Raw genomic sequence first — 27975 nt, 5'->3', positions numbered from 1 at the left:
CTTCCTGTAATTATAAATGTGAACAGACTGAGAAAGCTGGGCAGCTCTCCATTACCTGATTAAAAATTCTATTAATAATTGACAATGTATGTTGACAAGCAGCACTTTTGTGGAGCTGTGCTTCCCAAAGGGGGTCTTGAGAGGCCCAGGAGCTTGAGAACAATTAAACAAAAACACTTATGAGGTGACTTCAGGTATTGATTTTTGCAGTAAAAGACAAAAATGTTCTTAAGGAGACTAAGGAAAAAAAATGAATGTAATCAATGGGAGTCAGCAGGTAGTCACAGTTAAGTTAGGAGAATGCGTTTATCTTTGTTAGGAAGATGCCTTGAGGCAAAACAAGATGGGGCAGAGTGAATTTGTTAGCACATAATGCATGTTAAATTGACTGAATAATGCTTCCTTTTACTTGGGCAGATCAGCAACAAAAGCTTGATTCAGGTCAGTAGCAAGCTTCATCATATTGGTTAATGCCATACTTTGCATTTGGGGACAAATTTGTTCGTGCCAGAGGGGAATTTAAATCGTATGTAATTGGAGAATTCAAATACTGGGCGACAGGAGGAGGAGTCATTTTAATTTATAATTTGGTAAAGGCTATTTTTAGCCAAAGTGGGCTCTTGTTTACATCTCAATCCAACAATTATTTCAAACATGATTGTACATTCGTTGCGGGTATGTTGCCAAATAGAAATATATGGATTTCTAGTTGCAAATCTTGTGACAATATTCAAAATGTAAATAAAAACATTTCCTTCAGCCTGCTGTTATTCTTAAATTCGCCTTCTATTAATCTTCTCCGATTTTTCTCAGTTTACTCCAAACAAATAGTTAACTTTAAATTTTAAATACCAAAGCAGAATTGAATGTTTGTGCAACATTGTCCATTCATGAATGCTTATATTTAAATTTATCTGAGTTTTGTTGTCACTATACTGCATCATACAGGACAAGTAACAATTTGTATTCTTTTCTCATAAACTCTGCATAATGCGATCTGGCTAGTTATCAGTGTTTGGGAGAATGAAGTTCAATTTTCATGCAAATTCTGGCCCCTCCACATTTTGCCATTGTCATCCGTGAATGGCTGAACTTTCCCCTCCTCCCCAAGAGATAAATGGTTTTCCCTGCTCCAACCAGGAGTTCTTATTGAATCTTCACACTGCTATTTATTTCTTTAGGTTGAGTTAAAAAGAGCAAATTTAACAAACAAACTTAAAAGCTAAAATACAAATAATTTCAATAAGATATCTTTCTGAAATCAACTCTAGTCATATAAATACATCTTCAGTCAGGATAACATAAAAGCCCCAAAAAATCAATCAGTATTCTAATTTAACAGCTTGCATCACACAGACTATAAAACAGGGTTGTCAAGCTCAGTTTGGTTCGCGTGTGAGGGGTGGGGGGTGACGGGGGGCACCCAGACTAGATGGCCAGCCAATCGCAGGGCACAAGCGGACAAAAGACAACCATTCACGCTAACACTCTTACCTAGGGGCAATGTAACATACAATTCGCCTAACTTGCATATTTTAAGGATGCAGGAGTAAACCGGAGTACCCGTAGAAAACCCACACAAGCACAGAAAGAACATGCAAACTCTAGAGTCTAGACCTTTGACCACAAACAAAAATGATAGTAGGGGCATTTAATTATTTGGAAAAAAAGTGAGAAATAGGCGTTGGAGAGCATTTCATAGATGAAACATGACAAATGTATACACTGGAAACTGTAAATAAAAACTGACACCATGCACTTCCCATCTCAACTAATCATGTGACTCTTAATTCATAAAAAAAGCAATTGTTTTGGAAACTCACAGAGACGTCAAAGAGCTCCTCAGTGTCGTCCAACATATGGACTCTGATGGGGACGTGCCTCCCAGAGGGCATGGCCGGGGGCTTATGGGCCGGGTCCAGCGTACTGATGCCAAGAGTTTCCGGGGCCCCGAGGCGGTGCCCCGCTCTCGACTTCACGGGCTCCGGGTCGGGATCGGCCATGTCGCCCTGCGCAGACGGACAGTAAGAATGGCGTCAGGCTGAGTACAACCCTCCGAGTTGGTGTTAACACAGTAATGACGAGAGCAGGATTGGCGCCGACTGCTAATGGTTGCCTGTGGGAGAAGTGATTAGTGGAAAGAAATGTTAAGCATGTTCCTGATTTCAAGGCACAAATCAGACTGTGATAATTTCATTTGACATTGGAATTACAAGGCCTGCCTTGTGGAAATCTGACAGTCAATAAAAGGAAAATTGATTTTCGGGGGCGGGAACTTTAAAGATACAGACCAAAATGTTTAATGTTAAGAGTGGCGCAGTAAATGCAACAGAAAAATTAATTGGAAAGACACACGTTCTAATTTGCTTATTTTTAAACAGTATTTTTCTGCAATTCTACATGCCCATTGGCTCCTATCATATGAAAGTCAAATGTGAACAAGTACTGAAAATGGCCGGATGGCAGGGCTACAAATAACAGACTAATTCAATAAGCATTGATTTTTTTCTGTGAAACAAATCAGAAGTTGGCACTCCTCCAAAGATGATTAAGAAAATTAATGACTCATACCACTCAAGGTTTGGTCCAAAAAATAATTAAATTGCCTGAAACAATCAACATCCTAACAGTTTGTTGAAAGTCAGACTAATTCTTGTTTATTTTACTCAAACAAAACTCAAACATGGCTACCAATTTGGGCAAAAAAAAAACCTGGAAGGACGTCAACTGCAAAGGACAGATTAAGACTGTAGAATTAAATCTATATTTATTGCTAAAACACCATAATTCAGCATACTGGCATCAAACCCTCGAGCCCAGAAATGCAAAGCGGACGCACTAAACTCTTGTCCACCGAACCACAACAAGAAAAACATGTGAAAAAAATCTGAAAGTATTAAAAGGAATGGAATTATGCTAGACTGTCATGGTCTTTTAAACCCCAACGTTCACTGAGAACAAACACCTCAAATAAACAGTGGTGAAAGGGAACGTTGAGTAGGCGTGCCACACCTTCTCTCATATTACTAAATGAATCACCTGGTTTTGAGTCAAGTCCAACGACTATTCCTGAATAGGTAACTATGTAGAAACCTGGACACTTTGTCATCTTACACTGGCACCTTGTTTTTCCGTATCATAAACCCAATTGGCCATGCATGACAAAAAAAATAACCAGAGCCTGTGGAGGTGTTTTGGGCCGAAAATGATCTTGCCTTTGAATGTTCTGGCTTGAAATTCCCCACTAGTGTGTAACATGGAGATGTAAAAAAAAATAAGAAGGGAAAGGGGGGGAAGCAGCTGGTTTCTGGACTTTCCTGAGGTGGAAACAGTGGTTCTTCTGTGTGAGGGGGCAACACAAGGGCTCCTCAGTGAGGGTCAACAGCGCACAGCTGGAATGCTTTAGTGACAGCTGGATGGCCTTTTCGTACCCCAATAAGCAGCTGTGCAAAAAGTGGGTCCACATCAGAACCCCCATTCACACCGGGGTGTGGTTGGATCGTGACCGATTCCCACCGAGGTCTTGTGGCAACTGGATTTCTGTCATGTGAAGCTGCAAAAGCGGGGGTGCAATTTAAAGCCTCTGCAGCGTGCAATTGGAAAATCCATGGAATTAATGTGGGTTAATGGAGAAGACTGTTTGGAATCTGCAGGGTTCTTGCATGCAGCATGTGAGACACTAGATGCACTCACCTGGTCAGACCGTGCAAACTAGTACTAGATTATATTTCCGTGCAAAGATTGGTCATCGAAGGGGAAAAAAGACGACACGGCCGCAGCCTTCGGTGCAAATTCTTCAAAGGTGCATTCGTGGAATGCAAAAAAAGGAGATGTTCGTTGATCTGGTGAAGAGCTTGCTCATAAGGAAACGCGTCGGTTTTAACCTTAATCTCCTCAAACAAGTTGTCTCACTTCGATTAAGAACACACGAGACTTGGCAAACTGGAATGCTTACCCGTTTTACACCTCGGGAATGCGTCCTTGTCAAGGAATTCCACACCTTTGGAGCCCACCCAAATCCCCCGGGTGAGTGGGATACGCGCGTGTCCGGTGGTTGGGGGAAAAGAAGGACGATGGGTGACTTTTTAGGTGCTGCTCGGATCGGAGAAGAGACTTTCTGCGGTCGCCATGGCGGACGGCGGAGGGAATGAGCGAGCCGGCGGTCGCACAAGAGATTAGAGACGATTTAGACCGGCTGGTCTCGGTGGGAAGGACAGAAGGAAGGAGGTACAGCCATGCAGTAATGGTGAAACACCTCCACCTAGCGGACAATTTTGGGAACAGTCGCTTCTAATCCACATCCTTGTTCAATTGTAGGGATCTGTGATGTCAAAATAGAATAATTTCACAAAATCGTGAATAAAAAGTCCAAAACAAAGGGAAACTAACATGGAATGTGAACTAGGGATCGTTTTACCCATGTTGTACATAAAAACGTTCATTTTTTCAACCGTTTATCCTCACAAGGGTCACAAAGATGTACTCAATTTCAGTTGAAATGTTTTAAATTATGAATATGCAATAAAGTTTATTTGATTAATATATATACATATATAAAAGACAGTTATCAGTGAAGGTGATGTCAGCAAAGAGGCTTATGGTGAATTAAAAATAAAAAAAATGCTGGGGAAAATAGTTTTGTTTTTGTTTTAAGCGACATTATATTCTCATGGAACTGTATTTTAAATTCCTTAAATCAATCATGGTTAATTGACTGACATTGGCATTGTCTTAAAAACAAAAATACTGTAAAAAACATGATGAAATAAATTAAACAAAACCTTAAACATCACTGAGTGGAAAGCATTAGCAAGTCACTGGAGCTGTACATCAGAGCCGGTGCTGGAGTCTGAGTCCCAATCATGGAATCCTGTCCTCTGATTATCATTTTGACAAACTTGATCTTCCAACAGTTATTGTCCATGGGTGAGCGAATGAGTCCAAATATTTGCTCAAATATTCCAAGGCAGACCGAGTCTCTGTGGATAGTCCCGGCCACGGCCACTAGAACCAAACCGTGGGGAGAGGTCAGAGCCTTGAGGCCATTTGCTTCCAGATTGGGGCTGAAATGAAGACGTTCCTCCTTAGTCAACGCTAGAAGACGACAGCTGACCAGTTCGGCACCTACAAACTCCTCCATTTGCTCACTGCCGGCACTGTGGATGACATTTACCACATTAGCGGCCAAACGTGAAAAATCATGTCTTTCCTCCGTCATAATATATCTCATAACTTATCATTTATTATGCCCAGATATTTATACCTGGAAAAAAGGCGGAGCTTTGCATCCGTCCAGAAGTGCTGTGGTCCCCAGTCTTGAGGTTGCTGGCCCAGTAAGGGGTTCTGGCTATTTAACAGTTGAAAGAACCAACTGCAGAACTGTTGCCCCAGAATCAAAGTCTCACAATCATAATCTGTCTCCACGTTTGACGTATCGTCCTCCGTCCTCTTTCGCCGTCTTTCTGCCGAGTCGTCCGTCCCCTGCTGAATATGTTCTTTAACAGCCGCCTACAAAAAGGAATCAAAAAGAAAACATTTGTTGAATATGGGTAAAGATATATCATCTTTTTTCAGTGCGTGCATATATTTCAATGTCCTGACCATTTCAGTAGACCATAACTCCAGTGTCCTCTTCACCAACTGGTGCTTTTCAATATTGATGGACATGAATACCCCTTCCTTTGCCAGGTACTTGAATATGATGTCTCTGTGGACTTTCTTCCTTTTCAGCAGCTCCTCTGCATTTTTAGAGAAGGAAAGGATTGTCTCTCTGGCTTCTGTATTAAAAAATAAGGGAAGGCACCTTTCTTCAGTATTAAATATCCCACAGACAGTGATAGATTTGACTGTTATTTCATTTTTTAAACAAGGCTAACACTTAGAATTGTTTCTTTACGACAACCGCGTGTCACTGCAATTCAACGTTAACTTGTTTAAAAGCAGTCTTTCAAAGAATGATTTAAACTGAGGAATTGCACTAAAAATGAAGTAATGTGTCACTACTACGTAGAAATGTGAGACACTTGATAAGCAACTGATATGAGATCAAATACCTGTAACATTCTCCGCAGCGATCATTTTATTAGTGACGGTGTCACACAGCGAGAAAAGGTCCACATCTGACAATAATTTCAGTAATTTTAAACAACCAGAACGCTCTACTTCACTTAACGTTGACATGTTTCGCATAGCAAAGTAAGCTAGCTAACTTGCACAGGCGAAAACATCAACTTATTTCCTTAAACGGAGGTTGGAAAAGCCACGTCTGTGCGCTTTACTGCTCTCTACTGGTTGAAATATATATCTACGGAGGCTCCTGAACGCATCATCAAAACGCTCGAGCTAGCCGCCCGCAGTAGCTTAGTCGCTGTCAACAGCGAATGCTTGTTAGTCTGAATAGTCTCAATCTAAAATTTAAATTAACTCTAACCTGTAAAAAACACTCTTCTATGAATTTATACAATCGGACCATTACATCAGTGGCTGTTATGTAACTGGTTATTCCTCGATCTGGCAGAATATTCCAACCCGATTTACAGGTAATGTAATTCCCAGGTATGTGACGCGTATTAATGTGTAATAGCTCGAAACTTAAAAATAAAATATAATTTCGTGATCGTGGATCTTCAATTGAGTTTACCTGCATATGCAGTCCTAGATCAATCATTTATAGAATCTTAATTTGTACTTTGGACCGTGTCACTATTCTTAATGTTCAAAATCTTATGTTACATATGACAGCAAAGACAGTGTATCGAGATTAATCATTTACATTGTATATTTACACTCAATATAATCGTATTTTAACTTAATACAACAATCCGACAAGTTTTTTTTACCTTGATCATAATTTTGATTTTAAAATTAAGAATGTTTTCAGTTTTCTTAATAGATTCTTAGTTGATGAAGTCAAACTTAAATTGTGCCTTTTTCTACTTCCTGTTTTTTTTTTATAGGTTTCTACTTCAACTAGGCATAATATTTTATATTTGACTATTGTTTACAAACTGTTTGAGAATCTGATCAGGTGTGGGCAAGTTACATTGGCAGGTTAAATTGTAATGACCACACTGATTTCTGATTGATGAATGTGTTTTGTTCCTTCCATTGCTGCCATAGATGGATGAGTTCAAAAACAGTAACAAGGGCCGAGTAACCATCTACTCCATCCAAGGCTGCCCACACTGCATGCAAGCAAAGGCCACTGTGACACGATTGAAAGTTCCGATCTGTGTCGTCGATCTCAATGAGCATCCGGAGCTACAGTTGCCAGTGAAGAAGCTGACGGGACGGGTCACAGTGCCTCAAATATTCTTCAACAACCAGTATATTGGCGGGCATGGAAGATTACAGAAACTGGTGAGGAGACAATGAGTTTGATAACACCAAAAGTGGCTGATTGAAGTTATAATCATCTGTGTTGCTTTTGAAGTCTCCACAGGAGCTGGAAAAGTTGGTCAAGATGGTCAAGGAAGAAACTCTTACAGATCCTGCTCCGCCGCTACCAGATGGGAAACGGTCACAGGATGCTACTTTGGCCGCTAATCGTGATGAAAAACGTATGTTGCACAAATACGTTTTGTAATGAAAAACATTGTTTTGGAATAACAAGCACCGATAACTCAAGATTTGTACATCCAAGTGTGTCACACCCTGAAGAGAACAAAACTCATCAGACTTTTCCCTTCCAAAATGATTCAAATCGTTTTTTTTACATTGTTTCTAGAGCGAGTATTGTGTAGCACCATTTTTTAAAAGTTGCTCCATCTGATGAGGAAATACTGGCAAGTACGTGCTTCTATGCAACTTTGGTCTTTCAACATAACGTGTGCAACAGTGTAATCATGTCCTGTAAACTGAAATGTTAAACGGTTGGAGTGGAAAGTGTTAAAAGTGTGAGATCACAACACAAAAGATATTCACTTTTTACAGTTGTAGTTTTTGTGTGGCAATGGGTTGGTGTACACAGCATACGTGAGGAGGGTTAATTGCCAGGTGGGTGCTTTTGTTTGTCCTATCACAGGAGTGAGTGGGAGACCTTTGTATAAGATATCAAAATCGAGCTAAACGACGTGAGTCTGGAAACGTAAATTTCTATTGTTGTACTCCTTGTCAGGGCTTGAGTGTGAGAAAGATGACATGGCTGACACAGTTGCCCAACTTAAAGATGCCAATGTGATTGGCACTCAGAGGAAAGGTCTGATTTTGTACAAGAAGAGCTTTTCAAAGAATCAACTGCTTGCCTGGCTGGAGATTGACAAGGGCAAGGGTAAGCCAGGCCATAGGTCAGCGCTGAAACTGGCTCTCTCTTGTTTTTAATCTAAAAAAAAAAAACTCTAATAATACTTGCGCAGTCATGTCCAGCCTTGACTGTAGCGTTGTTTGTACCAGACCGATCTCAGGCTCTCAATGTCGGCCAAGGATTGTTGCTGAAGAAGTACATGGTGGTTGCCCGAGGGGAGTCGGATGGCACATTTGAAGCAGCGGGTGGGGACACCCTGTACAGGTTGCTGGAGGACGACCCGCATTCGGCCCTCAACGCAGGACAAACTGCGTCCTGCGCCCCTCTTAAGGGTAGGTCAGGCCTGGACTGACTGTGGCTTGTGTGTGCTTCGGAGCCTCCTTTAATATTGTATTACAAATTGTGCTTTGTCAGTGCTGCTGCTTGCTCAGTCTTTGGTGGTTTCTGCTTGGCTTTTCGTCGATTGGTGGTTTTGGTGGTTAAAAAATAAATAAATAAAGATCCAACTCTTCTATCCTGCTTTCACATTTCCTATTTTGCTCATTTGTCGTGTGCTCTTTTGTGGCAACTGGAATTTTTTTGGTCATGTTAATATCAGTGTTGTCCATCCGTCTTTACTGCTTGTCATGTTAAGCAACATGGGGGGCGAGGGGCTGGTTTTGAGAGATAATCCTGGAACGCATCTCATGAGATTATTTGTTATCATGTCTAATTAATGATTTTGTTCCCTCTCTCTCTCGTACTCTTAGCGGCTGAACTGTCATCACATTTGCGGGAGCTGATTCTCAAGTTGTTCTCAGAGCATCTTTCTGGTGATGGCAAGGTGAATTCAAACATAGAATTTAACACGCTTTTTTTGTTAACGTAAAAATATCCAAATTACTTGAATTATCTCAAAAGCAGGTTGAAAGGTGAAAATTGTTTTAGTAGGATTTTATATAATATAAAAATCTTCACAATACCATACTGAACGTTTTTTTTAGAAAGCTTCTAATCCAACTATATATTTTTCCCCACAGTCAGTGGACTACAACGGCATGTCAGCAAACCCTGAATTTCAGCGCTACACTGACCTGGCCATTCAGCTGCAAAGAGTTGAACTCCTCTCACTTTCCCGTGAGGAGACTTTGGCCTTTTTCATCAACATCTACAATGCGTTGGTCATCCACGGCTACATTCGCGTTGGAGCGCCCACCAATTTTTGGCAGAGATACAGAGTAAGACCACCAACATTCCCAACCACCTCACTGTTGCCTCCAATCCACCACACTTGATTAATTTCCTATTTTTTTGCAGTTCTTTAACTACGTCAGCTATCTGATTGGAGGAGAAGTCTTCACCTTACAAGATATTGAAAATGGAGTGCTCAGAGCCAACAGGAAAGGTGTGGCGCAACTACGAAGACCCTTCTCCAAAACGGACCCCCGACTGCAAGTACGCCAAGGGAAATCACGCAACGCACCACACACCAAAAGCCGACGGGAATCGAACGCAATCCGTTTCTTGAGTTCAAATTGTGTCAGATCCAGTGACCTTTTTCCTATTATGCTCACTAGTTGGCGCTCAAAGACGTTGAACCTCTCATTCACTTTGCCTTGAACTGTGGTGCGAAAAGTTGCCCTCCCATCAAGACCTACACACCACAGGTAGTTTGATTCTGGACTTTTGAGTCTATGACCGTTATTGAATCCAAAACACGACAATTTGTCGTACTTTCCCCGGGGCAGAAAATTGATCAGCAGCTTCGCACGGCAGCCGAGGCTTTTTTGGAGGACGACGACGCCTGCGTGGTGGATTCAGGGAAGAAAGAAGTCCGACTGAGTCAGATTTTCAAGTGGTACAAGGCTGACTTTGGAGGGACCGATGAGAACGTACTGGAATAAGTTCACATTAAACGAAAAATCTTCTCTATTTACTGATATCCAAGTAATTGCTGCCCCTCTTTCCCTTCCTTTCAGTTGCTGCAGTGGGTGCTCACACACATGAGCGACTCACCTAAAAAGATCAGTTTGAAGGGAGTCCTGGCTGACGGAAAAGCCAAAGTAAGCTACCTCCCATACGACTGGAGCTCCAATGGCAGACACTGAAAACAGGCCCGCACCCTCTTTAGGTCCTGACAATGGACTTCTCTTCTTTCTCTCTTTCCGTATATGCAAAACTATTCTTGGTGGGAGGGAATTGTCTGCACTTTACAATGTCATTGTAGGCTACTGCTCTTTTTCAGGTGTTACAAAGGCGACAACTCTACAATACAGAAAATTTAGTCTTTTAATTCTAGTTCTACTTCACTTCCATAATCGTTTTTATGCAATATCGGCAACTCAGGAGTCTTGCATAACCTAAAATGAATCTATAGGCTCATTTTTATAATATAGTGCCCAAAGTACAGCCCACGGGGAAATACCAGAAGCTTGAATTGAGCCTTCATTCTTTTGCACTTTTCTACTTTAATACTAGATGGAGCTAGTCACTGACACAAGGGTCAGCATGCCATATTTGACCTGCATGTGGGAATGAATTCATCCTAATATCGTGAATGCACTTGCTTGCACATTACAGTAGTTTCAAGTAGCAATATTAAGATTTTACTCAACAAAGCAGGGTCAGCGCATCTTTTTCTAACCATATTACTGCAAAAAAAAGGGGTTTATGAATTTATGTTAGTGCATTCATTAACTTGTAACAGACGAAGGTGTTTATAGAAGTAAGAAACATTTTCTACGCCTGGTATCAGGATGAGATGCAAAAAAAAAGTTTTAGTATATTTCTGAATGGATGAAAGCTATGTTTATGATTGTAATATGCATCATTTAAATAAACACTGAATCAAATGCAGTTTTTCCATTTGTTTAATTAAACAGGTTTTATGTAACAAAAATAGTTGGGTGTTATACCAAACAAATATTTATTTATTTTTTACATTTGTACACATAAATAACCTAGCCTCATACATACAAAAAATACTTAACGTATTAAAGAATTGTGCACAACTGAAAATACCCACTTTCATTTTACGTGTCATTTCCTACGTCAATTAATACTGAGAAACTCGGCAGACTTACTTTCCATATTTTGGCGGTTGAATAAGTAGTTCCATGATTTTGCAAAATCCAATCGGATATTCCTCATACGCACGCTGACTTTTGATTGGCCCTTGCCGCTTGAAAACAATGCATTTGGAAGACTGCCTGAGAAAAAAAGGAATATGTTTAGTATGCTAAATTCTAGCAACTTTATCTAAATCAACTTTTCAGGACTAGTTTGGCAACGGTATGCAAGACACAGACATTTTCATGATTCTGATGACAGACTAGCGCTGACCGTTTGTTCATAAATGTCTAAAACATAATTAAAACAAACGTATCAGTGTACGGAAGTCGCTCTCATATCGTAAATAAAGTGAAAATGATATTGTACAGGTTTTCTTTTTGGTCAAAAAAATTGATAAGGCGTGTTAACTGTCATCGTCCGAGTCAAACCCGAATAAAGCGGTGCAGGTGTTAAGAGCTTTGTGTTCTTGAAGTTCTTGAATGCTGCAAAAAGAGGAAAGACAGCGATCGCATCGATACCGGATCTTCTGTTCGTGTTTAAATTTGCCGTAGTACGCCTCTTTCTTCGGCGTGTGGTTCATCTCCACCACCAGGCTTTGAGACTGGCTCGGCGTGGGTTCTTCCTTGTCTGTGACCCTCCTCTTGCGCATGGATAGCAAAGACTCATCCATGTAGGTGGAAGGCGGCACCCGGGCAAAGGCCATTTTGTTGAAAGGCGCGTAAGACAACTCGACGGGGTTGAAGTTCTTGTGCTCGGAGATCAGCGGCTCCTCCAACGTGTTGACGCCCTCGGAGAGCATGGACACGTGCTTCAAGGTTTTGACGTTCAAGGGATCCTTGGGTGGCTTTGGGGAGGGTTTCTTGCATTTCTTTTTCTGAGGGCTTTCATTAGGGACGGCCCTAGGGATTCCACTCTGCTCCGTCTCTTCCTCCATCCCGTTGCTGTGCCGTGGATTGGGCTCTGCAGCTGTTCCCATACTCAGCCGCTCCTCTTTGACTTTTTTGTTGTGCGGCCCGAGTTCGTCCAATTTGGCTCTATGCTTCCACGGAGCTTCGCCGCTCGGCGCCTTGTGCTGGTCGTCTCGCTGGGGAACAGGGATGTAGTGTCTCCATTCGTGGTCGAAGAGGCTGAGTAGGTTGGAGAACTGCTTTCCGCAGTTGGCGAATGCACATTTGGGACTGAAGGGCTTGTGGCTGCTGATGTGCGCTTTCAGTTCGTGCACTGTCAAGAAGCGCTGGTCGCAGCTCACGTGGTAGCAGAAGTACGGTGGGAAGGGGTCGTGGCGCCGGATGTGCTCCTTGTAGTACTGGAGGAACTGGAGGTCGCTGTTGGGAAGGGAAAAAAACAATGGGAATTAGAAAATGGCATTTTGTGAGAAGTTGCGCAAGGATGCGTTGCCGGTTAAAATGGAGGACTTTTGGATTCTTGGGGCAGATAATGTAAGGGTTTTGAAAATGGAATGGTGAAAATCAGTCAATCGGTGAAAAAATGGACAGGAATAAATAGATATGAAGGAAGCACGCCACAACTAGGGTATAGTTTTTTTCATTGAGTGCAAACTTTTAGCAATTCTGAAGTGACGTTTTGATTTTGGGAAAATTTGGGAATATACGAATACATAACGGGCTGCCAATGCATTAAGAGATGCACAAAACTCCTCCGCTGCGAATTCAAGATACTTACCGAAGGCAATAGGTACATTTCTGCTGGGCCCAGACAAAAGTCTTATTGAGAACCTCATCTTCATTGACGTGGCACCGGACTGCGTGCTTGGTCAAACTGATGCCAGGTTTCAGATAAACTCGATCGCAGGACGACGAAGGGCACAATGTGAACTTGACCATGACATCATAGCCATTTTCTGTCACTCCCTTGGCTTCATCCTCCTTGGCCGGAGCTTTGATGATGAGTAGGTCACCCTGAATAACCACCTGCTCGTCTTTAAAGTCCAACTCGATTTCAGCAGTGCCATTTTTTAACTTCTTGGACTGGGTCTGCATTTTTCTGACCACCGTGCGGAGGTTTCTGAGGATTCGATCTTCCCTACTCAGGCTGGACACTTTGCATTTAGGGCGTTTCTGAGAGTCCTCAATGGAAGTTGTCTGTTTTTTGCTGCAAGCCTTGGCCGGAGCGCTGTCCATGGTACCGTTAGTGGCATCAGGGTTTTTATGGTTCTTACACATTTCCTCCACGTGATCCCAAATGTGCTTCTTTCCGACGACAATGTGTTGGAAGCATTTCCCGCAGATGATACATTTGTTCTGCTTTTTGAAGTGAGCAATTAAATGCCTCAAAACATTCAAGCCCTTATAGTTTTTCTTACAAGTGCTACAGTAGAAATTCAGATGAGCATATTTTTGCCCTCGTTCCAACTTTTCCCTCCACGTCAACTCCACTTTCACCTGTAGACAAATGACAGCAAAAGACAGATAAAATGATGTTCATAAGTTAATAAGTAAATCATGAGTGTGAGCTTATCTTTTGACGAATTGACTGACCTTTTGTGGAGATTGGTTACTTTCTTCAACACATGATGGCGTGTCATTATGCGTGGTGAATTCTGTGGGTTGCACGGAGTCACTGTCACCATTTGTATACTTTAGACAGTAATTGTGCATGAGTTCTGGTGGCGAGCTATGTAATGCCAGGATTGAACCATCAGCTTCGACGGCAGGGCTAAGGGAAGGAATGCAAAGACTGGAAGTATCCTCGTTGTTTTTTGTTTCCTCAGGTGGTTGCTCAATCTCGCCTTCATTCTCAAGATAGGGCATTTCTTCCACTGAGTCGAGTTCCGGATCCGAATTTTCCCCAAGACCAGAATCATCCTCGGGGAGCGATATTTCATTATCTGGGTAAGAGAGTTCCCATCTTTGTTTAGGTTTCCTGCCCCGCTTTTTCCCTTTTACAACCGATTTCTGTTGTATAATCTGTGGAGTTTCGATTTTAGGAAGACTTTGCAACCACCTCTTCTTGCCTTTCTTTCTTAGCATTTGACTCTTCACACAGCGGGACAAATACTCTCTCTTTTGATTAAGAGGAAGCTTGACAGAAGTATAGTTTTCTCTCCTGGTCCGTTTGCATCTTAGCGAATACACAGATTTGTAACAAGACGCTGCAGGTTTGAGGTCAAAGATAAACTCTGGATCGTCGCCTTGGTCCACCTCCTCGTCAGATAACAGATGGACTTTTCTTTCGAGTCTTCTGCGCCATTTCCTTTTTTTTACAGGTGTATTATCTGTCAGGCTTACAGGCTGGCTCTCAGTGCTAGGTTGGAGTGAAGTGGGCTCTTCCTTAGGTTCAGTCTCTGTGTACTGGCTGGGATTTAAGTCTGGAGGGCATGAATCTTTTACTGTACTTATTTGCTGCTCATCATTATATTCCTGTATCTCTATCTCCTCTTCTTCCTTCATCTCATTCATGACAGCATCCTTTATTAATTGGTCATTTATCAATTCCAAGCAATGGGTCCGTAGAGCTAAAATACTCAAGAATTCTGGGTCAAATGACAGATGTTGCTTCAGCATCTGAAACATGAAGAGATGCAATATAGTTACAAATGCACCTTATTCGAGCAAAAAAACCTAATACAGAAGCTATCCCAAAATTATGCTAGTGAATATTCTCACTTATTTAGCGCATTTTTTTCTGGAATAAAAAATGATAGAAAAATACCAGTTAAAAAAAGTTAGACAAATACAGATCAGTTGATAAGCCAATAAATCATTAACATTTTTGGCAAATTGCCCATCATGAGAAGTTGATTTTGGCTCTTTTCAGTAGAAAATGACCATATAGACTCCTAATTTCCTCTCAATAATACCTGTAAAATTTTGAAGCGAATGCTGGTTGGCACAGGGTTGCGGTGAGGATGCGGCTCCTGGTCAGGATGTTTGTGAAGAAGGCGCACGGTTCGGTACGCTTCCAGGCTTCGCTCCAAGCAGAACACGAGGAGGGCACACGCTCGACAGACCTCCAGGTCTCCGGGCAGCAGGAAGGCAATAGTCTTGCACACCAAGGACTGAGCCACTTGGTCGGCTTGCGTGTCACACATCTGTAAGCCCTTGGCGCAAAGCTCCATGCAGACTGTCACTCCATCACCACTCAGCTGTCTCAACAAACACCACCATGACAAATTGTTCTTTTAAGTCACGGATGATACACTCTTTGACAGAGTTACAGCCTGTTATGGTTTCAAAAAGTATATTATAAGTGATAGATGGCAGTCATACCTCAGTATGGATGAGTTTGATGAAGGGAAAGATGGCACGGACGTTCTTTGCAGAGAAAGCCAGCTGTGAGCACTCCGTCAAGAAGTCTTGCCGAGACGGGTGCGCCCGAAGATGCAACCTGCTCCAGATGAACACTAGATCCCTAGGAGAAATCGATAATTTAAATACAATGTGTGCAACCTTCAACATAAAAAATGCATTTCCGTGGTATAAAGCATCCAAAAAGCAGGCAGACAAAAAAAGGTCTTCTCACCACATGTAGTACATGTCCCCATTTTGTAGCTGCTTGACCAGGAATGCTTTACACAGTGATAAAATCAGCTCCTTTTTTTCAACTTGCTCGGTGTTACAAATGATTTCCACTGCATCACGCCCATCTATCTCTGCCATCTAAAAAAGAAATTCCAATTTCATCATGCTACTCCGAAAACAGTATCTAATTTCCTTTGTCTAGTTATGGACAGTACTTAGTACCTGCTTGTGAAGGTTGTCGTGTAGTGAGGTCTTGTAGAGGCAAGTTAGATAAGCCTGGTGCAAAAACAAATGTTTTCCAGGCTTTTGGTTCTCTAAACAGACTTTCACCAAGGCCGTAGCTTCTTGTATTCTCTCACATGCTTGCAGATAGCGAATCCGCAGTTCCAAGAAAGCAGGCAGCTCCGAGTTAAAGTAATCTTCCACTGTGCAACCAAAACAGATAACATTAATCATTTCCATTCTTAGCAATAGCTTAAGCGTTTGGTAACAATTGCAGTCAAGGGTTACCTTCTTTGGGTGGTAACTGTGTATTCTTCATGATTGCTTGCAATACCGGATTCTCCCATGGGCCACCATTTTTCATGATCAACTTTGTACGCTGAAGATACACATTCCTGTATCTTAGTACCTTAGTATGGCATGCCTACAAAGAGAAAATTGTACCGTGGCATTTTTTTTTAATTATCTCAAAATTCGCTAGTGCATTTTATAATGCACTATTGTCCTACAGACAGCATAACCGTAAAAGTCAGGTTATTTTGTCTTAGCATCGGCAAAACAAAAAATCGGTATGATTAATTGTAATTGCTTATTCATTTGTTTCATCCTCATCTTGGTCAGGAGTTAAAAAAAGATAATATAATAGAAATAGAGATACACTTAAAAGTAGGAGAGGCTTCTCACCTGGTACGAGTCTAGTATGTCTTTTAAAGGCTTTTCTTCAAATTCCTCTTTGCTGAAAAACAGCAGAAGTTCAAAGATACTCCTGGAAAACAATAAAAGCTCATTAGGCAAACAAGCCAAAAGAGTAGAAGAGCAATACTGTATATATTTTCAGTCCATGTTGTCTTCCTCCGGGCAGGGTACAGTAAAGAATGACATATATAAGTAGATTGTTTTTTTTTTTTTTTTTTTTAAGTGAGAATCTATGCATGGATCAGATAGATCTTGGTCCTGGTGGGGGTTGGCTATATAGGTAAAGAGAACACTCACAAGGCCAGACGACTGAGAATATTGTAGACATGTTGACATTCATTGGGGAATTTGGCCGTGGCTTTGGTGAAACTGCTCAGCGCCGTCTGCAGCACCTTCAGTTGCGGAAGAGGAACCTGCCATTGGCTTGTGTATTCTTCAACCAACTGGAAAACAAGACAACAAACAAAATAGATAAAACAAGAAAAAGCATTACAATATATCCATTTTAGGTGATTCATTGTGATTTAGAGTTTCATTGTTATACCAATCGTTGCCACGCCCCCTCAAATCTGATAAAAATTGACACCTTACACCTTCAATGGCAAAAAATCAGTCCATCTTTTATTGTAAACACAACAGTGATCACTTTTGCAGAGAATCATTTCACGAATAAAAAAACATGTGGTGATGATTGCATCATCAGATTGCAGTTTGTCAACAAAAAGGGTTCAAGTGACACTTGCTCAATACAAGGCACATTGGCTTATGTCGTTGGTTAGCCACTCCTTAGCATTGAGCTATCACTGTAAACAAGCACCCGGTGAAGCATAATACGACATCCTTTTAGTCTAGATCTAACTTTATCAGGCGTGCGTTGTAAATTGGTGCTCATCGATTCTCTCAGATTCATTTATACAGCCATCATAAGAGATTTAACACACAATCGCGGCAATGGTTGCTAAACAGAAGGCTAACGTCAAGCAGTAGATCACAACAATACATGGCGAATATTTATGGCCGATCGCTCCTACGTACCTCACAAAAGCCCAAGCAGTAGTCTGTGCTTTTTGGGGAAGACGCATCAATGCAGTATCGAGCACACAATGATTCTAGAGCCAATTCTAGCCCGTCAGTTTCGACATCACTTTCGCTGTCCGCCATACTGACGACCGCATCCGGCGCATAGTCCAAGTTGCCAGGTTAGATATGATCATCCGCAAATAGTCCTACCTGGCATCCCGACAACTATCCTGTCGAACCAGCACATCAGCGTCACCCACTGTTTACACTTGGGGTGTGTAAACTTTTTTGCTTCAAGAGCTACTTCTCAGTCAGCTGAAATTGGCTCCAGCACCCCCCGCGAACCATATGAGAATAAGTTTGAGTTGAGTACAAAATAGTACATGTTAAAGTACAAAATAGTATCCATATTCATGTTAATGAACACATGTAAATGTGTAAGATTAATTTCCATCTTTCAGATGGAATTCATCGTTCAGGAATCGAATGAATGATTGCATTGGGCCAATAAAAATTGGGGTGCAAGCCGCATTTGGCCCGTGAGCCATACTTTGCTGACTTTTTCTGAGAAGGCGTGTTACGAATTGCACAAAGTGCTCACTTCCTTTAAATTTAAGAATATTTGGTTGTCATATCTTTTTAAATCCCTCGTTAGCCTCCAAACATCGAGCGTGAATGGATTCCATGTCGTCTTGGTCCCGTTCGAATGCTCCACTTACCCCAATAAGTGTGGTCAGAGGTCACTCTGAATACAAATATTTGACCTTTTTCCACTGACAATGTTCTGCCAGTCGGCCTGGTGGACCGTGGATAGCGCCTTGGTATCACAGTTCTGGGGTTGTGGGTTCAATCTCAGGTCAGTCATCACTCTGTGTAGTTTGCATGTTCTCCAATGGCTTGGGTGGGTTTTCTCCGAGTACTCCGATTTCCTCCCACATTCTAAAAACATGCATGGTAGGCTGGTTGAACATTCTAAATTGCCCCTATGCATCAGTGTGAACAATTGCCTGATGCCCACAGTTAGCTGGGATAGGCTCCAGCACCTCCCACGACCCTTGTGAGGATAAGCAGTTTTAGAAAACGAATGAATTAATCAGTTGCCATGCATAGGGTTCAAATTTTGAGGTATGATCAAGAACATGACGACAAATATGCAATAGTATATTATTAAGTATTGAAACATTTTTTTTAAGAATCGCAATGAACTAAATAAATGTGAACTAAGAGCTATCATTTGCATACAGTATTGATGTAGAAAATTCCTATTTCGGTCAATTGCACTGCAGTTTTTAAGCCACAAGGGAGAGGAATAATATCACAAATGGGCACTACAGGCGCACACTAATAAGAGCCGGTTTAAGAGCTGTAATTTCTCATCTCTCATTTTATGAACCGCTTTATCCTTATTATTGTCAAAGGGGTGCTGGAGCCGCATGCCCGGGGAGAACATGCAAACTCCACACAGGTGGACATGACCTGGATTTGAACCCTGGGCTCCAGAGCTGTGAGGCTGACGCACTTAGCAGAATATTATTTGATAAAATAAAATAATTTTTTAGTTTTTTTCTTTTCAACCATATGCATTATAATGGGAACTAGCTAAGTTAAATCGTGTCATGGTTGTGTTATCTGAACTTGACTGCTTATACAAAATTTATAGCAGTGCATCTTTTATAATTGGCGTAAAAATAGTGTTTACTCAATCCATTAGGTAGAGTGAATAATATGCACTCATCTGCAAATCAAAATTAATTAAACCATCTCGGTCATCCAAATGTATCGAGGTAAGGTTTGTCATCAAATCTGTGCTCAGAAAAAAAAGAATACTAACTTCATACAAACATTATTCTGAGGAATGTTTATTGGTGAATAATGATAAGATATCTTATCAACTTTGTACAGTGACCAACCCCAACCAGAGCCAATGTGTAGATATATCTATATCAAGATATATAAATATATATATATATAGATATACATACATATACACACACTCACTCACACTTGACTCATCTCCAATATTTCCATTAATATATTATCTGGCAGTAAGGAAATAGTAGCTCTATTCCAAGTGCTTGAGTGGGTGTAATGAGGATTTCTCCACCATTGAGTTTCACATTCATTAAGTTAATGCTGGATAAGTGCTGGGAGTGAATGTACTAGGTAAGTAAGGGTGCATAATTCAAAAATATATAAAAAGATATATTAAATAAAGGAATAAATATTTCAAAAACTATTTGGAAGAAACATACAGAACATTTTATGTAAAAATATTCAGAAACACTACATTTTTAGGGCCTCCGTCAACAGTGTATTTTATGTGTGAACAATAATGTATTTCATACATCGTTTTCTGTGTCCAATAAAATCTTAAATAGAATATATTTAAATAATTTTAGCAGCTTGAAAACTAAGAAGGGCAGACATTAAATGTGATTGCATGGGCATGGAAACGGCAAAAAAAGGATCCTTTTTATTTGCAACAAAAGAAAACAAGATGTCCATGTCCTACCACTCACTGCAATTAACACCAATGAGAGTCAATTCTATTTATAACGGGGAATGAGTGCTGGCTGGACACTTATTTGATGCAAATCTCTCCTCTGATGCTTTGAGTCTCCTAAAGTGCCCCGTGGAGTGCGGCTGAGAATTGGAGTCACTCATTTTCCACTACAGCTCTCTCTTAGGCAATTCAAATTCCAGCCTTTTCCTAACTTTATTCCCTCCCATGTCCCACTCATAGCTTATAGGTTAGACCGAATTAACCATCAGAGGTAACTACTGCACTTAACCAGTCTCTGGAAAGCCTTTTTAAAATCCTCATTAAAGATGGTGTAGATAAGGGGGTTGATGAGTGAGTTGATGTATCCCAGCCACGTCAGGAAGTCGGCCATCTCCATAGACGTGCTGCAGGAACTGCACGTGTTGACAATCACCTCCTTGACAAAAAAAGGCAACCAGCAGATGACGAACGCTCCGATGATCAAACCCAAGGTAGACGCCGCCTTGCGTTCCCGTGACCCCGATATGCGCGGTCCCTGGGAGAGCTGACTCCTCCTCGACACGCTGCGGGTGTCCTGCCGACGGGCTTTGCAGTGGAACTTTTTGACGGAAATACGCGCCCGTTCGCGAGGGGGCTCCTCCGTCGAGGGGTCGGAGAAGGACTTTTCCTGCGGGCTGACGGGCTCCGGACTCCGAGGGCCCCCGTCTCCGGCGGGGTAGGTGGAAGGAATGGTGCTCCCGTTGGTCATACACGAGTGACGGCTCGCCCTGCTGGCTTCCCGCCGCATGTAAAGTGTCTGAGCGGCCCGGTAGATTTTAAAGTAGAGGATGAGAATGAGAAAAAGGGGGATGTAAAAAGCCCCCAGGGTGGAGTACAGGGTGAAGGCGATGTGATGGTGGAGGATGATGCACTGGTCTTCCTGATCTGCGTCCCCTGTGTAATAACGCCATAGGAGAGGAGGAAGCGAGATGAGGATGGACAAGAACCACACCACGGCCACCATGGCGCCCGCTCGAGCCCCCGTGCGTTTACGGGAGTATTCCACGGCGTCGGTGATGGCTCTGTAGCGGTCGATGGCGATGGCGGCCAGGTGAAGGATGGAGCATGTGCAGCAAGTGACGTCCACGCTCAGCCAGATGGTGCAGACCACTTTGCCCATTAGCCAGCTCTCTTTCTGGATGTATATGATGCTGAAAGGCATGACTAGCACAGCCACCAACAGGTCGGTCACCGCCAGGGAGCAGATGAGGTAGTTGGCCGGGTGGTGCAATTTTCGGGTGACGGCGATGGCCGTTATCACCAGGCAGTTGAGGAAGGTGGTTACAATGGCCACCACGGAGAGGGTCACAGAGAGGGCGATCTTCTTGGGGGGCAGTTTGGCGGGCTCCAGTGTGGCATATTCGAAGCTGCTGGTTGGATACATCCCTTCGGTACAGTTGGGAAAATCCATTCTGAAAGCAGAATTGTTCATTCATTGATGGTATTTTAATATAAGATTATGACATGTTTGAAGATTCTGGAAATATTTTGCCAGTAGTAGCTTTAAATTTGAAATAATAGCAGACAAAATAATCCAAAGCTGAGTAAATGTACCTATCCTGAGAATAAATTCAACATAACAATGAGATAAAATAATGCTTTAACATATTTCCGCTGCTTTACAGCAACAAAAATCACCAAAAGGGGGAAAACAATGCAAGTAGATCAAGCTTTTGGTTTTTATAACATATTATATTGATAACTATGGACATAAAAGCAGGAAGTAAAGAGTGATTTTCTAACTACTATGTCCTTCTCTTGTGGAATAAGCTTTTATACCTTTTAAATGTTCCAACCTCATTCATAATGATTCATTTTCATGCCAAGTTTTAGTTAAGTAGAGTGTTTTTAACAACCCTTGTTCAAGGTCTGTCAAAGAATTTGAGTGATATATATTTTTTCTTCAAACTCAAGACTATGCACTCCCACCTGCTAAGTGTCTATCGATGCGTGTCCCCCAGTAAATTTTCAGAGAGTGGTAGTTGTCCTGCGATGATCCGTCCTCCGTTCCAGCTCTGCCATTACATCGCCTGTCGCTCACCAGCACCTGGGAGTGACAGCAAGAAGAAAAAAAAAGATTTTTTTCCAACGATTCAGGTAAAAAGAAAAAAGAGCTGACAGGATTTTCAGAACCACAAAGGAAAGATAGGCAGTCAAGGACGACGCATCATTAAAGTGACTGAAAAAATCCATTCATTCGATTTCTATAACTTGCATACTTTTCAAAGTTATAGATAACTGGAACTATCATTGCTGACTTTTCTCAGATGTTAGACATAAACCCACAATGTTGGGCAGCCAATCAGCTGGCAGATATACAACTAGCCATTCACAGTCAAGCTCACTGAGACATAAATGGATCAAACATTAAGTCAAGCAAATGAACTATGACACAATCAATAACCACTTTGGATGCTTAATATTTATTCTGTGTTTTTCTTTGGCAAAATGTTGCTAACCCATATTGTGATACCGGTATCGCTGCCAATAAAATTGCCTACCTGACCACACTCGCTTGGGCACTCTATTCCACTGGGTCCATTCATCTTTGTTTTCCACTGTCTTTCATATGAAGGTCAATTATATGAGGTGTTGTCTCTCCCTTTGGGTCAATCAAACTTTTGGGGGGAGTACATCGCCTAAGAATTTGTGAAATTGTCACAAAGGTATGCGCGTCCTTGCTGCTCTCCCTCACCCTGGGCATAACTCATCCTGAAGACATGAGTGGGAACTGTTGCTATAGAAACACAAGAAATAGACCTACAGTACTTTTACTGAGATAGAAGCAAAGGCAACTCTTCGAAAAGACCTTATGATTCCTTTCTGCTTGGTTTTGATTTAGATTGGGTAGGAGTAGCAAGAGTTACGAGTCAGTCGGATAGTACATGTCAACAAATTGGTCATTTCACCGGCCAATCTCATCTCATCTCATTTTTGGAACCTCTTTATCCTGTTTAGGGTCACGGGGGGTGCTGGAGCCTATCCTAGCTGACTCCAGGCCAGAGGTGGGGGACTCCCTGTTGGCCAGCCAATCACAGGGCACAAGGAGACAAAGGACAACCATGCACACGTACACCCATACAATTTAAAGTGTCCAATCAGCCTACCATGATGTTTTTGGAAGAGTAGAATATGCAAACTGCACACAGGTGGACCGACCTGGATTTGAACCCGAAACCCCAGAGTTGTGAGGCCGACCCGCTAACCACTCGCTCCACATTTTGTTGAAATCTGACTGAAAAAATCTAGCATTTCACATAACTTCATAAAAAATATCATTCATTCAGTTATTGAAGCATGCCGCTTAACCTCACAAAGGGCATGGGGGTGCTAGAGTCTATAGCGGCCTGAATTGGTTGCCAGACAACTGCAAGGAAAATATCAGAATGTTATATTTCACATCTCTTATTGAGAAAATCACAAAATAAACATACCAGGGGGGACTTAATCATAGTTGATTATGCTTCAGTGGCATTTTTTTGTGTAAAACCATTTAGGTTTTTATATGGAAGTAGTCTTACAGCTTTCCTGGAATTAATTGCTTCCCTAATGTGAAAAAAATAGCTGTTTATTTTGCAAGGCTTTAGAAATATATTGTCATTCAGCTTCTGGCTATAGCCATATTCATTCATGTAGATTATTTTTGTGCAGATTGAAATGCTTGGTGCCCTAATGCGTGTGTAAGTATAATGGTAGTGCGCCTATACAGATTTGACAAAATCCACGTGCAGCGTCAGCATGACGCTGAAGAAATGATTTGCTTTTGTCTTGAAATGTTCTAAATCAGAGGCCTTTTGTTCAAGGGCATCTGAAGATAAGCACTAAACCAATTGAGATTTCACTTCTATTAATGAGCAGAGAAAAAAGGCAGGTACAAAAATTCATATATATGCAAGACATTTACATTAATGACTGCACAGGATGAAGAAATAGCAAGCCGGAAAAGGATATTAGCATTAAAATCCTATGGGAAATTTGAAGATTTTATTCTAGACCCACGAGATTGTGTCATTAAAGTTTTGTGTAATCTCTCAGAGTTGCATTAATGATATCATTTTAAAAAAAAACAATAGATTATACTTTAGTGTAGCAAGATCATGTAGATTGTTGGACTTAAATGATTCTTATTGTTAAAAACTCATAATTGAATTAAACATAGACCTTAATTTGGCTTATATTTCATTGTAGTCAATTCAATAAAAAAGAGATCATGTACACATAGAAAACATGTAATGCATATGATGGTTTGACTTGGAATACGTAGTAATTCTTCTAAAAGTTGCTATGCTGCAATTCTTTAGACAGCAAATATGGTTCTTGAGGACATAATTCCACCAAATTAGCCATCAATCAAGTTTAGAATTATAGCCATGTCTAAAATAAAATGCAATCTAAAATAAAATAAATCAATTAATACAAATAAAATAAGAAAAGCTGGTGTCAACATTTAAAACACTATGTTTAATTCCCCAGGAAACTTAAAAGTAAGAAACTTAATAAAGAATCCCAGCCACGTGTTGAACCATCCAATTTATACAAGCACAACCTCACTCAGACTACTAGAGACCCCCCCTCCAAATCCAATCTGCTCAAACCGCATAAAGATCGCCAAGCCTACAAGGTTGTACAATAATCAAGGAGGAAGAAAAAAGAGAACATTTAATCTCTTTCTCACTGTTCTCCTAAAATCAGCAGCGAAAGAAGTGGCAGCAAAATCTGCACGTGCAGGAGAGCGGGCGTGTGGTTTTGAAGAATTGTGCTGTGACAGACATTTATTTGCATCTCCAGACAGCTGCAAATGAATAATGTCCGGACGATAAAAGGACACAGAAACACTCCTTTGGCTTTGTCTGCTGTATCTGTTTAGCATTGAAGTGAGGGCTACTCCACAAAAGGCACCTTGTACAGTGATAAAAGAAAGTGAAAACATTTTTTAGAACTTTCACATTATTATTTGATATTGTGAAAACTTAAAAAAAATCTATTCATTTATTCCTGGATATAGTTATCCTATATATTATATTTTTTTGATATCAGTTCAAAAAGCCGACTCAACCAATAATAGAAGGCAAAGACTAAAGTGAAAGTCTCTGAGGTCAGCGTTTATTCATTGAATATTTCGACTACAAAGAGGGTCTCGTATGATATTTTAACATTGAGCTACTAGCAATAATCTCCTAAAATATGAGAAGTTTTATGCAGTTTTACATCATACAATTGAATACACCTATTAGCTTTTTTAAAAAAAAACTAAAACAGTGCATTTGTCACAGGCCATTTGTTATTAATTTCTCGTATCTATTCATTGTTAAGTTTTATTAATGAATATTTATAACCTCATTTGAATCAGTAAAACATGTCAATTTATGCAACTCACAGATAATCCATATGTGAACCTGAACCCACCAATGAAAATTTTCAGTGCAAGAATTCCGGAGTTTGCTGGTTATACATAATTCATAACATTATGATTATGCAAAGAGAAAATGATTACCTTTTTATTTTACCTTTTTTTAAAGTCATGTTTGCTAACCACCAGCAAACATGACCTTGCATTAATTCTAGACAAATCTTGGAAGCTGGCCTCTAACATTTTGAATTGTCTAATTAAAAGGTAAAGCATAATAATTTTGTTGAATCATACTTAATTCTGTAAAAAAAAGCACATTTTTTTCTACTCAACTCAAGTCAATCGTAAACAGACTTTTCACCAGCTTACTGCAAACATGTGCATGCTGCAGATAGTGCGAACCGATGGTGAAAAAAAAGTGTGTATGTGAGGAATCGCCCAGCGTGACACACATGAAAACGCTGCAGTCGAGCCTGAAATGAGGACACGAGTCAGTGAGTAAGACAGACGGACTGACAACAAGGTTCACGAGAGCAGTGCCCTTCCTCATGGTGGTAATGGGGATGATAATTGCCCTGGTGTGAAATGGAGACGAGTGAGTATGTCACAACAAATTGGATGCGTTCATTATTAATACAAAGCTCATACACACCAACTGGAAAAAAATATATCTGTTTACACTGGTTATAACATGGGAATTGAGTTGACCCTCACGGATGACCAAGACCATAATGTGAATGTACTCATATCATGGATACATTTTTCTCAATAAACTGACAGCTGAATTCTAATTTACACTCTATATTACCACTAAATAATATTTCAAGCCATCATTTTTAAGGCTGAATATAATCTGAAAAAAAACAAAGTATAAAAACAATGTTTTTACACAGTATTTTTAGCACCTGAGTCAATTTTTAGGGAGGGCCATTGTGTATTTGATCAAAAACCATGCTTCCCATTTTTGTCGGGTATACACTCGGGTTGCAATGATGTAAATCGTTTCATAAATAAAAGGAATAGCACCGCTCATTTGTGCACGTGGTTAACGAAAATGGTGGCATGATTGATTGCTAATAGAATTACCCAATGCAGACGTTCTGCTTAATTACGCTCTTGGCAATAATTAATTGAGTTTTGTCATTCCAAGACCTGATTCAAGCAGACTGACAGATTATAATCATTAATTGGCTAAGTAATGGACATTTGTATCTTTACATCAACCGCACAAAACACACTATAAAAGAGCCTACAGGCAAATGAAAAGGTAAATTTTCTTTAATCTTATTGTCTAACTAGTTAGGAATGCAAGGACGTACTTAGCATGAGACAACAGATGATATAGACTATTATGGGAGTTCCTAGGCTCAGACGTGCCCAGTATTTAAGAAGCACTGCTCTGGATGAACTCCCAGCCACTGGTGTGTCACTTCAGTTTCTGCTTCTTATTCTTCTGCACCTTCTTCTTCTTCTTCTTCTCCACAGCAATTGCGAGCAACTCTTGGTGCATTACAAACACCTTCCTATATAGTTTGTGTCAGGAGAATTCTATTGTTACTTCTTCCTACCAGCTTTTTTTTCTAATTAAATCGTCCCGATTTAATTTTGTGGCACACAATCTCGTTACACACAGAGTAAATTAAACTTGAGAACTTCCAAACACAAAAGTTTGTGGGGGGTATTTGGATTGAAACTGCAAGATTCTGAAACTTTGGCCAATAGGTAATGCCAGGTATACCAAAAATAAGAAAATAATGGAACAACTTTTAACCTGTCCTGTTTACGTGATGAGCATGAGACAGTTTTAATGTGCCAATTGGGAGTTTGGTCTACTCCTATTGTGGTTGTTTACATGTTCCGAAACTACACCTGAACTTATTAGTGACAGACTGAAAGAAAGAACAAATGATTTACCAATACATTCATAAAAACATTGTGCTATTGTCTTGATATGACGACTCTTAACAAGGGGATACTATGTGCAGCAAACCAATGACAGGAAGAGGGAAGACAGATCAGATCAGTAGTAAACAATATCAATAACGTGTAGTGTTGAACCCTTTATGAGGATAAATCACATCTGGGTTTTACTTGTTTTTTTGCGCTGTGATCACTAATCAGGGCACCGACAGTTTTATGATCCAGTATGTGTCAAGTGGCACCGAGTCATGTGTTTACCCACTCTAATATGTGAGCTTGTCATGCGCACAACGATGTGGCTGCCCAGGAGCCATCATACAAGCCTGACGCCATCCAAGTCCAGGCAACTTTTTAGAATTGGATGTGCATTGTGTGTTTGTTTTAAATTGGTGGGGAGAATTTCATAATGACACTGTAAAAATAGGATATCTATAAGAAATATCTCTAAATG

At 40.8% G+C, this 27975-nt stretch overlaps 5 protein-coding genes across 9 annotated transcripts in view; 1 reads left to right on the top strand and 4 right to left on the bottom strand.

Annotated features, from left to right (window-relative positions):
* The window catches only part of LOC144204281 (FERM, ARHGEF and pleckstrin domain-containing protein 1), a 28929-nt gene extending 24727 nt beyond the window's left edge, over positions 1–4202 (bottom strand). For all 3 annotated transcript variants that reach the window (XM_077728170.1, XM_077728173.1, XM_077728172.1), the window contains exons 1-2: positions 3956–4202; positions 1824–2009 (exon numbers count right to left, since the gene is read on the bottom strand). In XM_077728170.1, coding sequence (XP_077584296.1) covers positions 1824–2003 — 180 coding nt within the window. In that variant the 5' untranslated portion in view covers positions 2004–2009; positions 3956–4202. The remainder of the gene's footprint in view (positions 1–1823; positions 2010–3955) is intronic.
* A 310-nt stretch (positions 4203–4512) lies between these two features.
* On the bottom strand, positions 4513–6258 carry c11h3orf38 (chromosome 11 C3orf38 homolog). The gene is made up of 4 exons (XM_077728194.1): positions 6054–6258; positions 5602–5777; positions 5264–5508; positions 4513–5156 (listed from the first exon to the last, which is right to left on the bottom strand). Exons 1-4 carry the CDS (start codon positions 6187–6189, stop codon positions 4790–4792), a joined length of 924 nt encoding a protein of 307 aa, XP_077584320.1. The 5' UTR covers positions 6190–6258; the 3' UTR covers positions 4513–4789.
* A 58-nt stretch (positions 6259–6316) lies between these two features.
* LOC144204292 (uncharacterized) lies at positions 6317–11073 on the top strand. The gene is made up of 11 exons (XM_077728193.1): positions 6317–6539; positions 7120–7359; positions 7433–7559; positions 8117–8269; positions 8392–8574; positions 8992–9065; positions 9262–9459; positions 9539–9676; positions 9799–9888; positions 9970–10113; positions 10201–11073. Exons 2-11 carry the CDS (start codon positions 7120–7122, stop codon positions 10327–10329), a joined length of 1476 nt encoding a protein of 491 aa, XP_077584319.1. The 5' UTR covers positions 6317–6539; the 3' UTR covers positions 10330–11073.
* Positions 11074–17941, bottom strand: znf654 (zinc finger protein 654). The gene is given in 11 exon segments (XM_077728195.1): positions 11074–12618; positions 12977–13697; positions 13755–14817; positions 15114–15398; positions 15523–15664; positions 15776–15912; positions 15997–16199; positions 16285–16420; positions 16681–16762; positions 16990–17135; positions 17728–17941. Coding segments are annotated over 11 exon segments (3963 nt in total). The 5' UTR covers positions 17854–17941; the 3' UTR covers positions 11074–11696.
* Positions 17942–19570: 1629 nt separating this feature from the next.
* Positions 19571–27975, bottom strand: part of htr1fa (5-hydroxytryptamine (serotonin) receptor 1Fa) — a 40341-nt gene continuing 31936 nt past the window's right edge. For all 3 annotated transcript variants that reach the window (XM_077728089.1, XM_077728090.1, XM_077728088.1), the window contains 2 exons: positions 22184–22301; positions 19571–21666 (listed from right to left, as the gene is read on the bottom strand). In XM_077728089.1, the coding sequence (XP_077584215.1) occupies positions 20481–21665 (1185 nt within the window). In that variant the 5' untranslated portion in view covers position 21666; positions 22184–22301 and the 3' untranslated portion in view covers positions 19571–20480. The remainder of the gene's footprint in view (positions 21667–22183; positions 22302–27975) is intronic.

The sequence above is a fragment of the Stigmatopora nigra genome, chromosome 11 (genome assembly GCF_051989575.1).
Source record: "Stigmatopora nigra isolate UIUO_SnigA chromosome 11, RoL_Snig_1.1, whole genome shotgun sequence".
NCBI lineage: Eukaryota > Metazoa > Chordata > Actinopteri > Syngnathiformes > Syngnathidae > Stigmatopora > Stigmatopora nigra.
Note: the sequence above shows the minus strand (reverse complement) of the source record. Positions and strands in the feature narration are given on the sequence as shown.

Bases quoted from the DNA above. Each gene is read 5' to 3' on its own strand.
- c11h3orf38 (XM_077728194.1), bottom strand. From the start codon at position 6,189: ATGCGAAACATGTCAACGTTAAGTGAAGTAGAGCGTTCTGGTTGTTTA. The intron at 5,509-5,601 runs GTCAGGACATTG...TCCTTTTTGTAG, and splicing joins AGTTATGGTCTACTGAAATG to GCGGCTGTTAAAGAACATAT. The intron at 5,157-5,263 runs GTATAAATATCT...TGTCATCCACAG, and splicing joins AAGCTCCGCCTTTTTTCCAG to TGCCGGCAGTGAGCAAATGG.
- LOC144204292 (XM_077728193.1), top strand. From the start codon at position 7,120: ATGGATGAGTTCAAAAACAGTAACAAGGGCCGAGTAACCATCTACTCC. The intron at 9,066-9,261 runs GTGAATTCAAAC...TTTTCCCCACAG, and splicing joins ATCTTTCTGGTGATGGCAAG to TCAGTGGACTACAACGGCAT. The intron at 10,114-10,200 runs GTACTGGAATAA...CCTTCCTTTCAG, and splicing joins TTGGAGGGACCGATGAGAAC to TTGCTGCAGTGGGTGCTCAC.